Source organism: Rutilus rutilus (assembly GCF_951802725.1).
Source record: "Rutilus rutilus genome assembly, chromosome: 24".
In the NCBI taxonomy this organism is placed as follows: Eukaryota; Metazoa; Chordata; class Actinopteri; order Cypriniformes; family Leuciscidae; genus Rutilus; species Rutilus rutilus.
Window position 1 is genome coordinate 18,081,054 of NC_140228.1, and position 16,269 is coordinate 18,097,322.

The 16,269-nt window shown below is 36.1% G+C and overlaps 1 protein-coding gene across 1 annotated transcript; it reads right to left on the reverse strand.

Annotated features, from left to right (window-relative positions):
- Positions 1-9,844: 9,844 nt before the first annotated feature.
- Positions 9,845-16,097, reverse strand: LOC311284183 (sialic acid-binding Ig-like lectin 14). The gene is made up of 9 exons (XM_084399071.1): positions 16,007-16,097; positions 15,773-15,855; positions 15,519-15,590; positions 14,937-15,281; positions 12,159-12,476; positions 11,789-12,052; positions 11,553-11,649; positions 11,341-11,392; positions 9,845-11,117 (listed from the first exon to the last, which is right to left on the reverse strand). Exons 2-9 carry the CDS (start codon positions 15,792-15,794, stop codon positions 10,905-10,907), a joined length of 1,383 nt encoding a protein of 460 aa, XP_084255197.1. The 5' UTR covers positions 15,795-15,855; positions 16,007-16,097; the 3' UTR covers positions 9,845-10,904.
- Between the last annotated feature and the right edge of the window lie 172 nt (positions 16,098-16,269).

The following is a 16,269-nucleotide window of genomic DNA, read 5'->3' on the forward strand; positions in this document are numbered from 1 at the left end:
CCGGCCCTGATGGCCGTGGGTTCTGGCCTGTGTGCAAAGTTTCAAGAGTTTTTGAGCACGTTAAGGACCCCAAAAGCCCCTGAAACCTTGATTAACAATATAAAAGCAATAGTCAAATCCCCCCCTCCCCTCACACACACACAGACACAGAGAGAGGGAGAGAAAATTCTTCAGAAAATCCACATTCAAACCAAAATATCTCTCTTCCTGTTGGTCGGAGATGGTTCATGTAAATTAGAAAGTTGTCCGTCTTGATGAGAACAATACACATACCAAGTTTTGTGATTCTAGGAAAAACTAAGCCCCCATTTTTGACTAAAGGTGGCGCTACTGAGCCATTCCACCACGCCCGTTTCTGAAACTTTGCACATGTCTACTGGCTAATAAATGTGATGTGTCTGTTGAGTTTCATGCAATTTCAAGTATGTTAAGAGTCTCAAAAGCATCAAAAAAGAATATTAAAGTTTGATGCGTTGCCACGGCAACAGTATCTAAGATATCAATAATCCTTTCACAGGTTTACATCTGCCGTGTGTCTACATTGTACACATAAAGTTTGAAGCAAATCGGGTAAAAATAAGACACTGATTTCAAAGCATTTTGAAAGTGACATATTCCTGCTGCCAATTGGTGGCGCTATAACTTTGACTCACAATAGTCACATCCATGTGATCGGCCTCTTACCACGAACACACTGCTGAAGTTTCATCAAGATCAGTTAATGTATGCAGAAGTTATAACACACTTCCTGTTTCATTTTTTCGCCATAAATTTGTTTCCTCGCCACGGCCAAACCGTTCGAGATATCAAAAATCCGTCCGCAATTTAGCATCCTCAATGTCTTGACTTCATGCACACCGAGTTTGGAGGCGAATCGATGAATTCCCTAGGAGGAGTACATTAAATTCCACAGCATGCGTTTCCAAACAACGCTAAATAGCCAACTTCCTGTTTGGCTGGCGTAAAACTTAGAGCACGAAAGTTGTTCGGCCCGATGAGATCTATATGTGTACCGAGTTTCATATTATTACATGCAAGCGTGTTTGATTTATGGACACGTGTTCGGATCCCGTTCCAGGAGGCGCTGTCGAGCCCCCCTGCCACGCCCGGGTACCAGCTTCAGTCCGGACCTGATGGCCGCCGGTTCTGACGTGTGTGCAAAATTTCAAGAGTTTTCGAGCATGTTAAGAGCCCCAAAAGTGCCCGAAAGGTTGACAAAATAATAATAATAATAATAATAATAATAATAATAAATAATCCTACCGGAAACAATAGGGCCTTCGCCCTTTCAGGGCTTGGGCCCTAATAATCCTACCGAAAACAATAGGGCCTTCGCCCTTTCAGGGCTTGGGCCCTAATAATCCTACCGAAAACAATAGGGCCTTCGCCCTTTCAGGGCTTGGGCCCTAATAATCCTACCGAAAACAATAGGGCCTTCGCCCTTTCAGGGCTTGGGCCCTAATAATCCTACCGAAAACAATAGGGCCTTCGCCCTTTCAGGGCTTGGGCCCTAATAATAATAAACAGAGCAATTCCAAGAGGGTCCTCACACCATCGGTGCTCGGGCCCTAAAAATGCATTTCACAAATCCAAAACACAATTCACAGATGTACAACTGTGGACAAAAAGTTTTGAATGTTTACATTTTATGAGTTTAATATTGAATCTGGAATTGCAAATCGTCATGAGTTTATCTATCATTTTGGATATGTGAGTATATTTTCATGGAAAGTCTGTTCACTCTGCGGCCATACTGCAACAACTTTGAGGGCATTTAAAACCAAATCCTGTCTACATGAATGGGGAAATCCTGAAAAATTCAAAACTGTTTGCCACACTTACATTTAAAGGATTAGTTCACCTCAAAATGAAAATTTCCTAATACGTTTTTTGAGGAAAAAAATGCAGGATTTTTCTCCACACAATGGACTTCAACGGTAACCAAATTGTTGAAGTCCAAATCAATGTAGTTTCAAAGGGCTAAGTGCTTCAAAGGGCTCTGCACGATCCCAGCTGAGGAATATGGTCTTATCTAGCAAAACGATCTGTCATTTTCTAAATAAAATAAAAATGTATATACTTTTTAACCACAATTGTTCGTCTTGTGCTGACATGAAGAAAGACATGAACATCTTGGATGGCATTGGGGTGAGTAAATTATCAGGAATTTTTCATTTTGAGGTGAACTAATCCTTTAAACAACATATTACTGTGTTCTTATGCTCAGTGTTAAAAAAAAATAGACCAGCCAATGCGCATGTGCAGTCCTGAGAGTTTCTTTGGCAACCACAGCTTCTAACGACAGCTGTAATGACGCGATGACTTCACCAAATGCCTATTGGCTCTTTATTTAGAATGCAGGACTTATTCCGCCATCTTGCTCATAGGGGTGCTTGATTCCAGGTTTTTTGGAGTCGACTCTGACTCTCACCATAGGAGTTGATGGAATCGTTTCCTCAAATTCGTGTGCTTTACATCAAAACAGAGTCAGGAATAGAACAAGATAGCAGTCATTGTGTCATGGGTTGGGAGGTGCTGGTTAGTAGGCATGACGAAGATGATAAATTCAAACAGTCTTTATTTACAAACTCAAATAACTCAAGAATACAGAAACAGGCAGAAGATTTAATTAACCAAACTTCACTTACACTTTGACAAGAACTGACAAATAAACAGAGAACAAAGAGGAACTTGAATTCACAATGATAATGCACTAAATGCAGAAAGGTGAGCTTGTTAATGAATGTCCATGACAACTAATGACTGATGGGAAACTAGAACCAAGGACACATGTAACTTAAGGGGGAAAACTAAGTGGGCGTTTACACAACATCATTTTACACTAAAAACGCAAATTTTGTATGCGTTTTGGCCGTTCATTTACACAACAACGACATTTTGGGCCTGGAAACGCAAACTTTTGAAAACGGGTTTCAAAGTTCAAGTTTTTGAAAACGATACCGTTTATCATCTCCGTGTAAACTTCAAAAATGCAAATCTGTGAAAATGGTATTAAGTGTGTATTATGCGCATTATGTGTTCAGTCTATAGACGATTCACATTTGGCGCGAATGCAAGTAGAAGAATGCGTATACGTGCGCATGCGCATAGTCTCTCTTTACACATCACCCACTACTGACCTGGCAGCATAATACAGCGTTTTTAATCGTTTTCATGGATCTGTGTGAATGGAGATCATTTTGATATTTTTTTCATCTGCACAAAGAGAAAACTTTTCCATTTTTAGTACATCGTTGTCATGTAAATGTACCCTAAAGTAAATGTACTCCATGAAAATGAAACTAAACAGAACCAGGGAAGCCCTAATTTCCCTTTATTAAAATAAAGGCACTTTTAGAATGACTATCCAAATTAGTCCATTGTAGGGATGACATACCTCGAAATGATGAGTAGCCTATTAACATCGTTACCATTAATTCATTTTACAGAGGAATGAGTAAAGAAGTGAGCGATTTCAGACACAGCAATAGAATAAACGATTCCTGTGCTAGAGCTGACCTTGACTCAACTCTTTTAGATTCGACTCCTTATCAATTGCACATTGCAATTTCTCCAATTCATAGTAATATGAGTACAAAGTCTTTGGATGCACGTCTAAGCAAAATGTTTTTGGATAGTAACTTATGACTCAAAACTTTATAAGGACAGTATTTATAAGGAAGCATGGAATTTGCATGTCAGTTGGTGAAATGTTACAGTCTCATAACTATTGATAATTCACCCTTTTAGACACATTTGTGCTGTAAATGAAAACAACTGCACAAGCAAACTCATGGAAAAGTTTATTCCCCTAGCTACACTAAACAATGTGCTAACCTCAGCAAATTGCATGCTTAATTTACAACACTGTCCTCATAATGTGTTTTTAGTCACAATAACCAATAACACTTTAGAATATTGGTCCCTCATTAATATGTAACTATGCAGGAAGTAATGAAGTACAAAACTACATTAACACTTCAGCTATACTAACTAATATGGATGGACCATTATTCTAAAGTGTTACCCAACAAACTACTATCCAACAACATTTTACTTTAAATGCCTATCCCTGTCTTTTTTCGCCATGCTTGATGTAAATGTTTAATTTCCATTCTGATCAAGTCATTCTGTGCAAAAGTTGTGAGAAACGAAAAGTAAAAGTACGAAAAGCTGAAAAGTACGATGGACGCGTGTGAGAGTAGAGAGCTGTCAGAAAAGTCTCAAAATACACACAGAAATTCATGGCGATTCACACACTGATGACAATTTCCAATTTCAGATTCAATAGGAAACATTCAAAACTTTTTGAGCAGTTTCACAACTGTGGAGTGTTTTTTGTGTTTGTAAAACGTATTTTATGAATATATAAATTTATTTTGCACATGAGAATTGCTTTTGGCCAATATATATTTTTTCATGCACATGAATTGTTTTTTTGTGCATGTGAATTGTGAATTTGCCTACGCATGTGTGCATCATATATTGTGCATGAATTATTAAAGTCGACATGAAATCAAAATGGACAATTCTATTTTTTATTGAATATTGCAGTTTAAATAATTTATTTATCCGTGTATATCATTTTTTAATCATGTGCCCTCATCATTTTTAATCAAAATAACTTTCACTGCCTCTTGCAGCAACATAAAATAATACAGATATACAAATACGGTGCACTTCTACTGCAATACACAATATGGTGGAATACGTCCCGCGTTCTAAATAAAAGAGCCAATCGCTGATCGGTAAAGTCATTGCGTCACTAGAAACCTAGTGACTCGCTTAAGACTGCACATGTGCTGTGGCTGGTCTAGCCTAAAAAAAATACTTTTTAATGCTATTTGAGCATAAGAAACAACATTTATGGGATTTTGTTGTGGATTTGAAATATGCAATTGTTTGTTCAGCAAGATTTCAGGATTCTACCATTCAAATAGATAGGATTTTGTCTTGGATGCTCAAAATAATTGTCCGGAGGCGTTGCAAATACGGCCGCCGAATGAACAGACTTTCCTTTAAAGGGTCTTCTCTGATGAGGACACCATCATTTAATTTTTTTTTAATAAAAAAAAAATACTCAGGGCCTTCACAATCATGAATCATAATCAGGAAGTAATTTTAAAACGTCACAACAGATTAATATAGTTTATAGTGGAGCCCCACTTACCTGAGACATAAATGTTGATGGGATTCTGATATGTGTATTTCCAGTCCGTTGACTTTATTTCCACCCTGAAGTAGTAATTGTCTGAATGATTGTTCATGACATCATAGAAAACTGTGGTACATTCACGCTGACTAAGATTTCCAGTTATCTCTATACGACTGAATCCTTTGCTGATGTTTGTACTTCCATTATAAACTAAACTCCCTGAGCTGAGAAAAGCATGATCATGCTTTATCCAGAGGCCAAATATACTTGTTGCATTCTTCAGTTTGTTCTCTGGCCCATAAAATGTACAAGGTATCTGCACACAAGAGCCGCTCAGTGCTGTTATTCTGCTTGGCAATTTTGCATAATATACTGGAGTTTCTGAAAACAGAACAGCAATATAAACATACAAACACATTAAAATATATTGCTTTGCAAAATGAGTGTAATTCAGGGTACAAAATTAAAGCTAAATAAATTTTCTTACAACCGGTCTAAAGCTTTCTGATGATTTTATTTTCAGTTAGACAGCACAAGGAACTCACCTGAAGATACCAGTACAAGTTCATCTGTAATGAACAGAAAAGCCATGAACAGAATTATATACATCTTGAGTTCTGCAGATACAAACACACACAAATACACTATGAAGACAATTTACAGTCTCACTCTTTTTTTTTTTTTAAAGATACTCCCAAATCTTTAAGCATTATATTTTCTGTATGTCTCCTCATTAGGATTTTATGATTCGCATTTTCATGTTAATATTTTGTCTTACATGAATATATATCAATAATTAATTGTTTTGGTTACACTTTATTTGAAGGTGTCCGTGTTACATATACAAATGTTAAGTACTGAGTAATACTAATTAATCACATGTACTTACTATAGGGTTAGGGTTATAGTTACATGCAATTATGCACAATTTATAGTAATTACTAGATGCACATGTAACAAGGGCACTGTGAAATAAAGTGCTACCTTTTTTAAACTTTTTTTTTAAATGTGATAGTCTTAAATATTGATAGAACATCCTTACCTAGAGCAGTACAATCTGTAATTCAAGGAAAAACAGAAGTGAATAATTTTGTTCTCTTCACATACAATTAGGGGAGACCGGGGACAGTTGTAAAAGAGGATGGTTGCAACATGTCATTTTTCTCCAATCAAAAACAAGCTAGAGTGATGACACTCATACTGCACATGTACAGTTAGACCCTCCTCCCACCAATAATACAGAAGACATATTCAGCATCTGCTGCTGCATTTATTGAACAAAACTTGTTTTGGAGGTATGAAAGTAAATTTTTTCATGAGATGTATTTGTCATACTGTCCTGACATTTTGTATGAATTAATCAAAACTTACTTAGTTTGAATTATTGTTTTGTTGACTTCTAAGTGACATGGTTAGTGTTACGAACTGCTCAGAGACACGAAGGTTGAGATCCAAATGCAGCTTTAATTAAGAGGTAATCCAGATACGTAATCCAATATACAGGCAATAGGTCAAAACACAGGTAGGCCATCTAAACAAACAAACAAACAAACAAACAAACAAACAAACAAAACAGGCAGGGGTCAGAGGCAAAAGAGTAATCCACAGAACAGGCAAAAAATCCAAAAAACAAGAGACATGAAACCAGGGAAAACACTCGGAAATGCAGTGCAACAACATACAAAACTTCACAGTGAGTGAATGAGTGAACATGGTATAAATAAGCTGAGACTAACATGGCAATGATACACAGGTGAATGCAATCAGTGATGATGAGTCTGGGCAGTGAGTTATGGGAAATGTAGTTTGTGAGGGAGTGATAATAGTCTGGTGTGGAGTGCCCTCTGGTGGCTCTCAAGGGCACTCCAGCTGGTGACCGTTACAGTTAGCATGTGTCAAAGTCAGTGTGTCTAGCAGGCATATGATGTTCTGTCATGGCTGATAGGGTTGTGGAGAGTTGCAACAAGTTATAAATTGCATGTTTAATAAAAGTTTGTTGCATTGCAAATTGTTAAATTCTTTCTGTCTGACACTGAAATATGGAGAGATTGAATAGCATCTGTAACACCTGCACACTGAATCTATGTAGGCCTATGTTCTACACAAAAACAAACAAAACTCAATAACTGTTATTTGATAAATATCACTAAATAAATAAATAATAGGCTACAATAATATTATTGTATAAATAAATAATACTATAATATTACAGTAGGCCTAAAACAGTTAATATTTTCAGAATTCTATGCTCATTGAGACACAAAGCTAAAGTTAATTTATAGTGAGATTTAAGGTATTTTTAACATGTTGCAACCATGCCTGGGTTGGGGTCAGTTGCAACATCTGGCTTCTTCCATTCAAATAAATACTGTGAACGATATGTCATATGTAATCATCTTTAAATGGTATTAGCAGACAGATGCAAGTTTAATATATACAAATTTGGTTGGTCTAGTCCAAATAGTCTCTGAGTAACTGAGAGAAATGCAAAAAGTGTTGCAACCGTCCCCGGTCTCCTCTACTATGCAAATATTTTTAGATAAAGTTCCGCTGTTTTTACAGTTAGATGTTACCATGACCAAATAAAAAACAAACACAACATTCTTGTCCAAAATATAGCCTATACTTTACATTTAATATAAAAAAAAATCTAATTTCTGTACTGTATTAAGCATTTTAATATAACAGGTGACAATACAATTTTAAATATTGTATGTTGACTGTTGTACTTCCTCATGAGACTTTTTTTTTTTTTAAACCATATGCTCATCTTTTGTTCTAGTTCAAATCTGACTCATAACCATAAGGTTAATCTCCACAAAGGTACTATTCATGAACTGTCAGCTTTATGCCCTTCAGCAAGACACTTCACCTCAAAAGCAGCTTCATACTGTCTCTGTTATAAGGTCATTTCCAAATCATCATCTAAATGACTAATTAGTTGATATTATGAAACAGATCTTGGTAACACGTTAGAATGGTCCGACATTAATAGGTAACATGCAGGACGTAATGCGTAGTTCTACATCAGCACTTTGGCTACAACCAGTAGTCCTAAGTCACTAAGATCAAATCACAAACAATCCTAAAATGGCTGTTGCTGGCGATCCGCCTCAGCAATCCACCCAAAGACACTGTACACCATTGAGGAGGCAACAGGCGATAGAGCTTTGGGTGCTGAGCCTTTGCTTCATAAATGCAATAAATATTTTGATTTATAGATTTTAATCTGCAATGACATAAAGGTTAATTTATGGACAGGCAAAATACATTGAATGAATGCATTGTGAAATAAAACATTGCAGTCAAGTTGAAAATAATGTCCCATCATCTGGGCCGAAAGCCTTGTGGACAGCTTGAGTGACCCGAGTTTAAGTTCCGGTTTGTAAACCTTTTATGATCCCGTCCCCTTTCTCTCTCCCACTTCACTTCCTGTCTACTCACTGTCCTATCATGATAAAAAGACAAAACGCCAAAAATAAATCTTCTAAAATAAATAAAGTAATGTCCTACCTGTGGCAGTTGTTTCAAAAGTTTACACTTACAATTGATCGAATAGAGTAAACGGGTAAAAAGAGCCTATTTTGTGTGCTGTCCGAGGGGATCGAGGGCTCCAAGCGGGAATTTAGCCCAACCCCAGGGTATTCTCCCCCGTATCCCCGGCTGGGAAAAGGAACCAGCCGAGAGTGAGGAGTTGAGGTGGAGGAGGGATGTGAGTCGGCTGTATGCCTCGATCCTCTCAATGTGATTGGACACATAATCTCTCGAGATGCAGACGTGTTAGAGGCTGACAATTAGCTGAACATACTTTTTTCATTAGTGACACTTATCCTACATTTTAAAATCTTTATTTGTATTTGCCAACATTTTTATTTAAAAACTTTTATTTGAATATGGCAACATGATACCTTATATCATATTTCTATGATTAAATCACTGAAAGAGACCCCTCCCCCATCACTGTGTGCATAGATAGTTAGCGTGACGACATCATCCATAGCAAGGTTAACTCCACCCTTTCTCTTAGCTAAAGACTTTTCTCTTTTCCCTAGTAAAAGTTGATCTCAGCAGCTTTGTGAATAGGTTTTAAGAGGAAACTCTTAACTAAGAACTTTTACTGCTATTTAGGAGAAATCTTAGTGGTAAGATAAAATATGTTGTGACTACGGCCCCAGATCAAGTAGTTCCTGCAGAGTGATAAGGTATCACTTGAGTTATGATGCAAGTTATGACCATGTTCAGGGTAAAAAAGGCAATTTGCTTATGTCTCAGACATGTTAATGTTGTGATTAGTAATTAATTAGTAATTCTTTATCATCTGTCATAGATAGCTAGTAGATCTTAATTTGGCTAATCTTATTCAGTAATTATTGATTACCTGATAAGGTGTCAGGATTATTATGTTTTGTTCTGGTTTGGTTCTGTTCCTGTTCCTGTTCCTTGTCAGATTAAGTTGACCTAGTTCCATGTCTCAGTTTGTTCCCTTAGTTCATGATTCTGTTCAACTGTTGTCCTATATTAACTCATTAGCTCCTGTATTCCTGTATTTAAGTCCTGTATTCATTCAGTTCATTGTTCGGTGTTACATATAAAATACAGAAGCATTAATATAAAGTCTGTGCACTTCCACAAAACAGACCAAATAAAACACACTCTACTACCATTATTTATTCAATAATTGTCTTTATTCAAAATCCTTTTGAGCATTTAAAACTTCACAGGAAGTTCTTTAAAATGTCCATGGCTATAATGTTTTTTTAATTTTTTTATAAATGTTTTGTTGTTGTTGTTTCTCAATATGAAATAACCTGACTGTAAAAGTTGTTTAAGATCAGCTCTGAACTAATCTGGCTGAAATCGCTTTCATTTAAGTAAACTATAGTTGTAATGAACAAATATACACAAAATTTACCTGAAAACAACATTGGAAATTAATTTAAAAAGTATTTATAATTAACTGTGTGTAATGCTCTAAACTATAAAATCCTATAAATACATTTGCTCTGTCACCCTTTTACCAAAAAACATAAGCATGTACTGACATAGGTTTAGGATGATAATTAGATACAGTTAGGTCCATATATATTTGGACACAGGCACAATTTTTTTCTTTTTTCAGGTATTTACCAAACATATTCAAGCTATAGTTATTTAATGGATATGGGCTGAAAGTGCACACTCTCAGGTTTAATTTGAGGGTATTTACATCCAAATTGGAGGACGGGTCTAGGAATTACAGCTCTTAAGGCCCGGCAAAGCATCACAAAGTAGGAAACCCAGTCTTTGGTGATGTCCATGGGTTCCAGACTTCAGGCAGTCATTGCCTGCAAAGGATTCTCAACAAAATATTAAAAATGAACATTTTATTTATGATTATATTAATTTGTCCAATTACATTTGAGCCCCTGAAAATGGGGGTACTGTGTAAAAAAATGGTTGCAGTTCCTAAAATGTTTACTTGATATTTTTGTTCAGCCTCTGAATTAAAGCTGAAAGTCTGCACTTCAAATTCATCTTGATTGTTTCATTTTAATTTTATTCTGTTGGCATACAGAACCAAAAGTATGAAAATTGTGCCTGTGTCCAAATATATATGGACCTAACTGTATATTTAGGGAGGAATGAATGAAGAAAAACAGAAACTGAGAAGTGACAAAAAAAATAAAATAATAATAATCTAGTTCCTGTGACAAGCCAATAAAGCATACTATATAACACAGTTGACTCAAGCCATTTATTCGAATGTAAACTAATCCTGGTTCATCTCCTTCCCTGGGCCTCTGACCTCGGCATATACCGTCTCTTGTCCTGAGTCCTGTACTGTGGTGATTTTGGTTTGGGGAGTGGAGAAGTCAATCTCTCCATAGTGGACTATGTCATTCTCATCCTTTGGCATCTCTAGCTCTTCGCCCGACACAAAACCACCATTAGCATAAATGGTCTGCACTTGTTTTTCCTGACCCTGAAAGAGCAAACATAATAAATGACTGTTTATGTGGATCCACTGTCCTCGGTTTTTGGTTTCTGTACATAATAAACCATTATTGTAGGCGCATGGTATTGATATCTGCTTATTATGGTACTTCCTATTTGAAATTATTATGGTACTTCCTATTTGAAATTATTATGGTACTTCCTATTTCAAATGGCAGTAACGTGATCTGCTAAAAGAGTGTAAAACATACCTGATCTGAGATGTCGGTTTCCATAATAGTGGATGCCTTTACTCTTTGAACTCTGTATTAATAGGAAATTAAGAAATTCATAAAATACACAACATACCACCATATTGTGAACACCAGATTATATGTTTCAAAGAGAAATGACAGGTCTGAATTCAATTATTCTTAAGTCTGGTTGCTCTATTCCATACAATTCACCACCTAACTGTGCTTACCTTAGGAAAAGTGTTATCAGAAGAAATGTCAACAGAAGTGCTGAAACTCCCACTACACAGCCAATGATCAAAGACTGTTCTAATGAAGAGACTGAGCCTGATTGAAAAAATAAAGCAAAATTAGGTGGTCAACAGGCGGTGCAGATCATTTAAAAATAAAATTCAATCATAAATCTGGAGCTACCTATGATGATCATCAGATAATGTTTAGTATCTGTACATAGAAATAAACTCACCTTCCATAATCAGCTGGATCTCTTCTGACATCTGAATACCATGTTCATTCTTTGCTTTGCAAGAGTACCAGCCTCCACTGCTCCTATTTACAGTAAAGATCAGTTGTTCTCCTAAATCCAGCTGATTGTCCTGTCCACGTTTGTGCCAGGAGAAGGTCATTTTATTTGATGGATTGGCTTTGCTCTTGCAGGTCAAAGTCACATTAGTGCCAACAGAGACTGAAGCAGATGGATCGATGGTGATGTGAGTTTCTTTTGGAGGAACTTGAGGGCAAAACAGAAACTTCTTTAGATAAACTAGATGTAATAATAGTACACATCTGAACATAATAATGCTAATGAAAGAACAAAACTACCCTAAATCTCTTACACAGGACTTGTAGCATCACGGTGGTCTCCACAGTTGAGTCTTTAGATGTTTTTCTTGGATATGTAACATTGCAGGAGATGTTCTTTCTGTGATCCATGTATGAAGCTTTGAAGGTCATGTTTGAAAACACTGACTGGGTTTTATCAGGATTCTCCTGTAACTGTGTTGTAATGTGGGCAGATTCAGGGATCTTAGACCAGGATATTGTAGGAGGTTGTTTGGGGCAGGGGGCTTCAGCAGAGCAGCTCAGACTGACTGTTGTGTTCTCCATCACTTCTTTCAGATCAGTGGGTTGAAGGATGAGAGGTTGTGGTAAATCTACAGGGCAAAGTGAACACGGTATAAATTGCTGTTAAATTTAAGGAAAACATACAACAACATGCTACAAAAACACAATAAACATAGAGGATATAATCAGTTTTTTAAATAACCCTTGAGAAGACCATATTTAAAAAAAAAGTTGTGATGCACAGGCAGAATACAAACCTAATTCACATGCACAAAAATATTATATTTTCACAAAAATCAAGTTATGTGCACACAATAAAATTATATATTCATAAAATACATTTCACAAATCCAAAACACAATTCACAGACTGTGTACAAAACGTATCATTTTGGATTTGTGAGTATATTTTCATGGAAAGTCCTATGGCGGGATTATGTCCATTCACTCTGCTGCCATACTGCAACAACTTTGTGGGCATTTAAAACCAAATCCTGTCTACCACACTCACATTGAAAGGATTAGTTCATCTCAAAATGAAAATTTCCTGATAATTTACTCACCCCAATGCCATCCAAGATGTTCATGTCTTTCTTTCTTCAGTGGAAAAGAAATAAAAAATTTTGAGGAAAAAATTTCAGGATTTTTCTCCACACAATGGACTTCAACGGTAAGTAAATTGTTGAAGTCCAAATCAATGCAGTTTCAAAGGGCTAAGTGCTTCAAAGGGCTCTGCACGATCCCAGCTGAGGAATATGGTCTTATCTAGCGAAACGATCGGTCATTTTCTAAATAAAATTAAAATGTATATACTTTTTAACCACAATTGTTCGTCTTGTGCTGGTCTGCCAGGCATTACGTAATCACGTTGGAAAGGTCACGCTGGACGTAGCGGTCTCCTCCATCTGCCTAAGGTCTTCATCTGTGTACTCCGGTTCAAAAAGGTATGGGTATAGGGCGAAAAACTCCATCTCATTTTCTCCTCCAACTTCAAAATCGTCCGACATCATTGTTTTACTTTTTTGTTAAAGGGCTTTTGTATTAGTCTTCGCATGTTCGCTTTGTAAACAATGGGGCGGTACTTCCGCCTACTTCCAGCGTGACCTTTCCAACGTGATTACGTAATGCCTGGCGCGTCGCAGCACAAGACGAACAATTGTGGTTAAAAAGTATATACATTTTTATTTTATTTAGAAAATGACCGATCGTTTCGCTAGATAAGACCATGTTCCTCAGCTGGGATCGTGCAGAGCCCTTTGAAGCACTTAGCCCTTTGAAACTGCATTGATTTGGACTTCAACAATTTGGTCACCGTTGAAGTCCATTATGTGGAGAAAAATCCTGAAATGTTTTCCTCAAAAAACTTCATTTCTTTTCCACTGAAGAAAGAAAGACGTGAACATCGTGGATGGCATTGGGGTGAGTAAATTATCAGGAAATTTTCATTTTGAGGTGAACTAATCCTTTAAATAACATATTACAAACCAGCAGCAACCATCCCATAAATGTGGTTTCTTTTGCTCAGTGTTAAAAAAAAAAAGACCAGTCAATGCATTGCATGTGCAGTCCTGAGAGTTTCTTTGGCAACCACAGCTTCTAACGACAACTGTAATGACGCGATGACTTCACCAATTGCCGATTGGCTTATTCCGCCATCTTGCTCATAGGGGTACTTGAGTCCAGGTTTTTTGGAGTCGACTCTGACTCTCACCATAGGAGTTGATGGAATCGTTTCCTCAAATTCGTGTGCTTTACATCAAAACAGAGTCAGGAATAGAACAAGATAGCAATCATTGTGTCATGGGTTGGGAGGTGCTGGTTAGTAGGCATGACAAAGATGATAAATTCAAACAGTCTTTATTTACAAACTCAAATAACTGACTGATATTTGACGAATTGCTTTGTTCCTTTTTTGTACGTTTTGGACAAAAGCGTCTTCTAAATATGTAGCCTAAAATGTAACAATAATAATAATTATTATTATTTGAATGAATGCTTCATTTTTAAGCAAAAATTATGTAAAAAATGTAGGCCCATTTTATCCAAAACTGTAAAAGGTTAGGTTATAGCCTATAAAAATAAAGCATTGATAAATTATTATTATTATTGGTTTTAATGGTTTTGAAAGTGTTAGTAAAAAAAACTCTCTCTCTCTCTCTCTCTCTCTATATATATATATATATATATATATATATATATATATATATATATATATATATATATATATATATATATATATATAAAACTATATACTAGAAACCTGAGACTCGCTTAGGACTGCACATGTGCTGTGGCTGGTCTAGCCTAAAAAATAGGCTTTTTAATGCTATTTGAGCATAAGAAACAACATTTATGGGATTTTGTTGCGGATTTGAAGATTTCAGGATTCTCCCATTCAAATAGATAGGATTTGGTCTTGGATGCTCAAAATATTTGTTATATATTTAAAGAATTATATACTCAGGGCCTTCACAATCATGAATCATAATCAGGAAGTAATTTTAAAATGTCACAACAGATTAATATAGTTTATAGTGGAGCCCCACTTACCTGAGACAAAAATGTTGATGGGATTCAGATATGTGTATTTCCAATCCGGTGACTTTTCCACCCTGAAGTAGTAATCATCTGAATGATTGTTCATGACATCATAGAAAACTGTGGTACATTCACGCTGACTAAGATTTCCAGTTATCTCTATACGACTGAATCCTTTGCTGATGTTTGTACTTCCATTATAAACTACCCATGATTGGGGAAAAGGATAATTCTTTATCCAGAAGCCAAATATACTTCCTGCATTCTTCAGTACGTTCTCTGGCACTTCAAATGTACAAGGTATCTGCACACAAGAGCCGCTCAGTGCTGTTATTTTGCTTGGCAATTTTGCAGTTTCTGAAAGCAGAGCAGCAATATAAACATACAAACACATTAGAATATCTTGTTTTGCAAAATGAGTGTAATTCAGGGTACAAAATTAAAGCTAAATTAATTTTCTTACAAAATACACCATTTCTGAATAGAAAGTAACAAACATACAAAGACACTTTAAAATATTGTTTCACATAATTACTGTAATACAATTTTTTTTTGATTATTTTCCTTTTAGTTGTACAGCTATAACTGTCTCACCTGAAGATACCAGTACAAGTTCATTGGTGAAGAACAGAAAAACCATGAAAGGAAAGACAGACATCTCAAGTGCTGTAGGTACAAATACGAAACATGAGTTTCCAATCTACAAAAATGCTTCACACAGATGTCACTTTTTCTTTTGACTCTTAAAAAGGTATATTTCCTAAATTATATTTTAATGTGAATAAATTTTAATTGGATAGTCTGAAATGTGCTTAAAGCGAGACAACAAAATGATAGAGAAGCCTCACCTCCAGCAGTACAGTCCGTCATTCATTCAGAGTAAAACAGAAGCCCAGCACGATTTCCTCACAGGATTTCTGTGATATGACTACTAGTTTTCAGACAAGAGTAATGATGCAGAGGTTAAATATTTCTAGGAGTCCCCAATGTGTACTTTCAACAGGTGAAGCATTTAATATTACCAGAATAAAATAAACCGAATGCCCAAGTCTGTAAAACATGCATATAGACTATCAAATGACCTTTTACATTTAAATACTTTCTGTACTTTGTCACTAGAATATCATATAACGTTTTTTTTGCCTGGATTAAAAAACAGTCTGTTGTACTTCCTCATGCAAACCTGTTTATCAACCCATCAGCAAAGAACAGAGAAGCTTTAGTACAGAGTTAATGATTACTGTACTGAAATAATAGTGCATTTTAGAAGTGGTTAGGAAGCTTGAAATAGAGATACAAACCTTTATCGCAATTCTGACTTTACAACACGCAATTGTGACTTCAT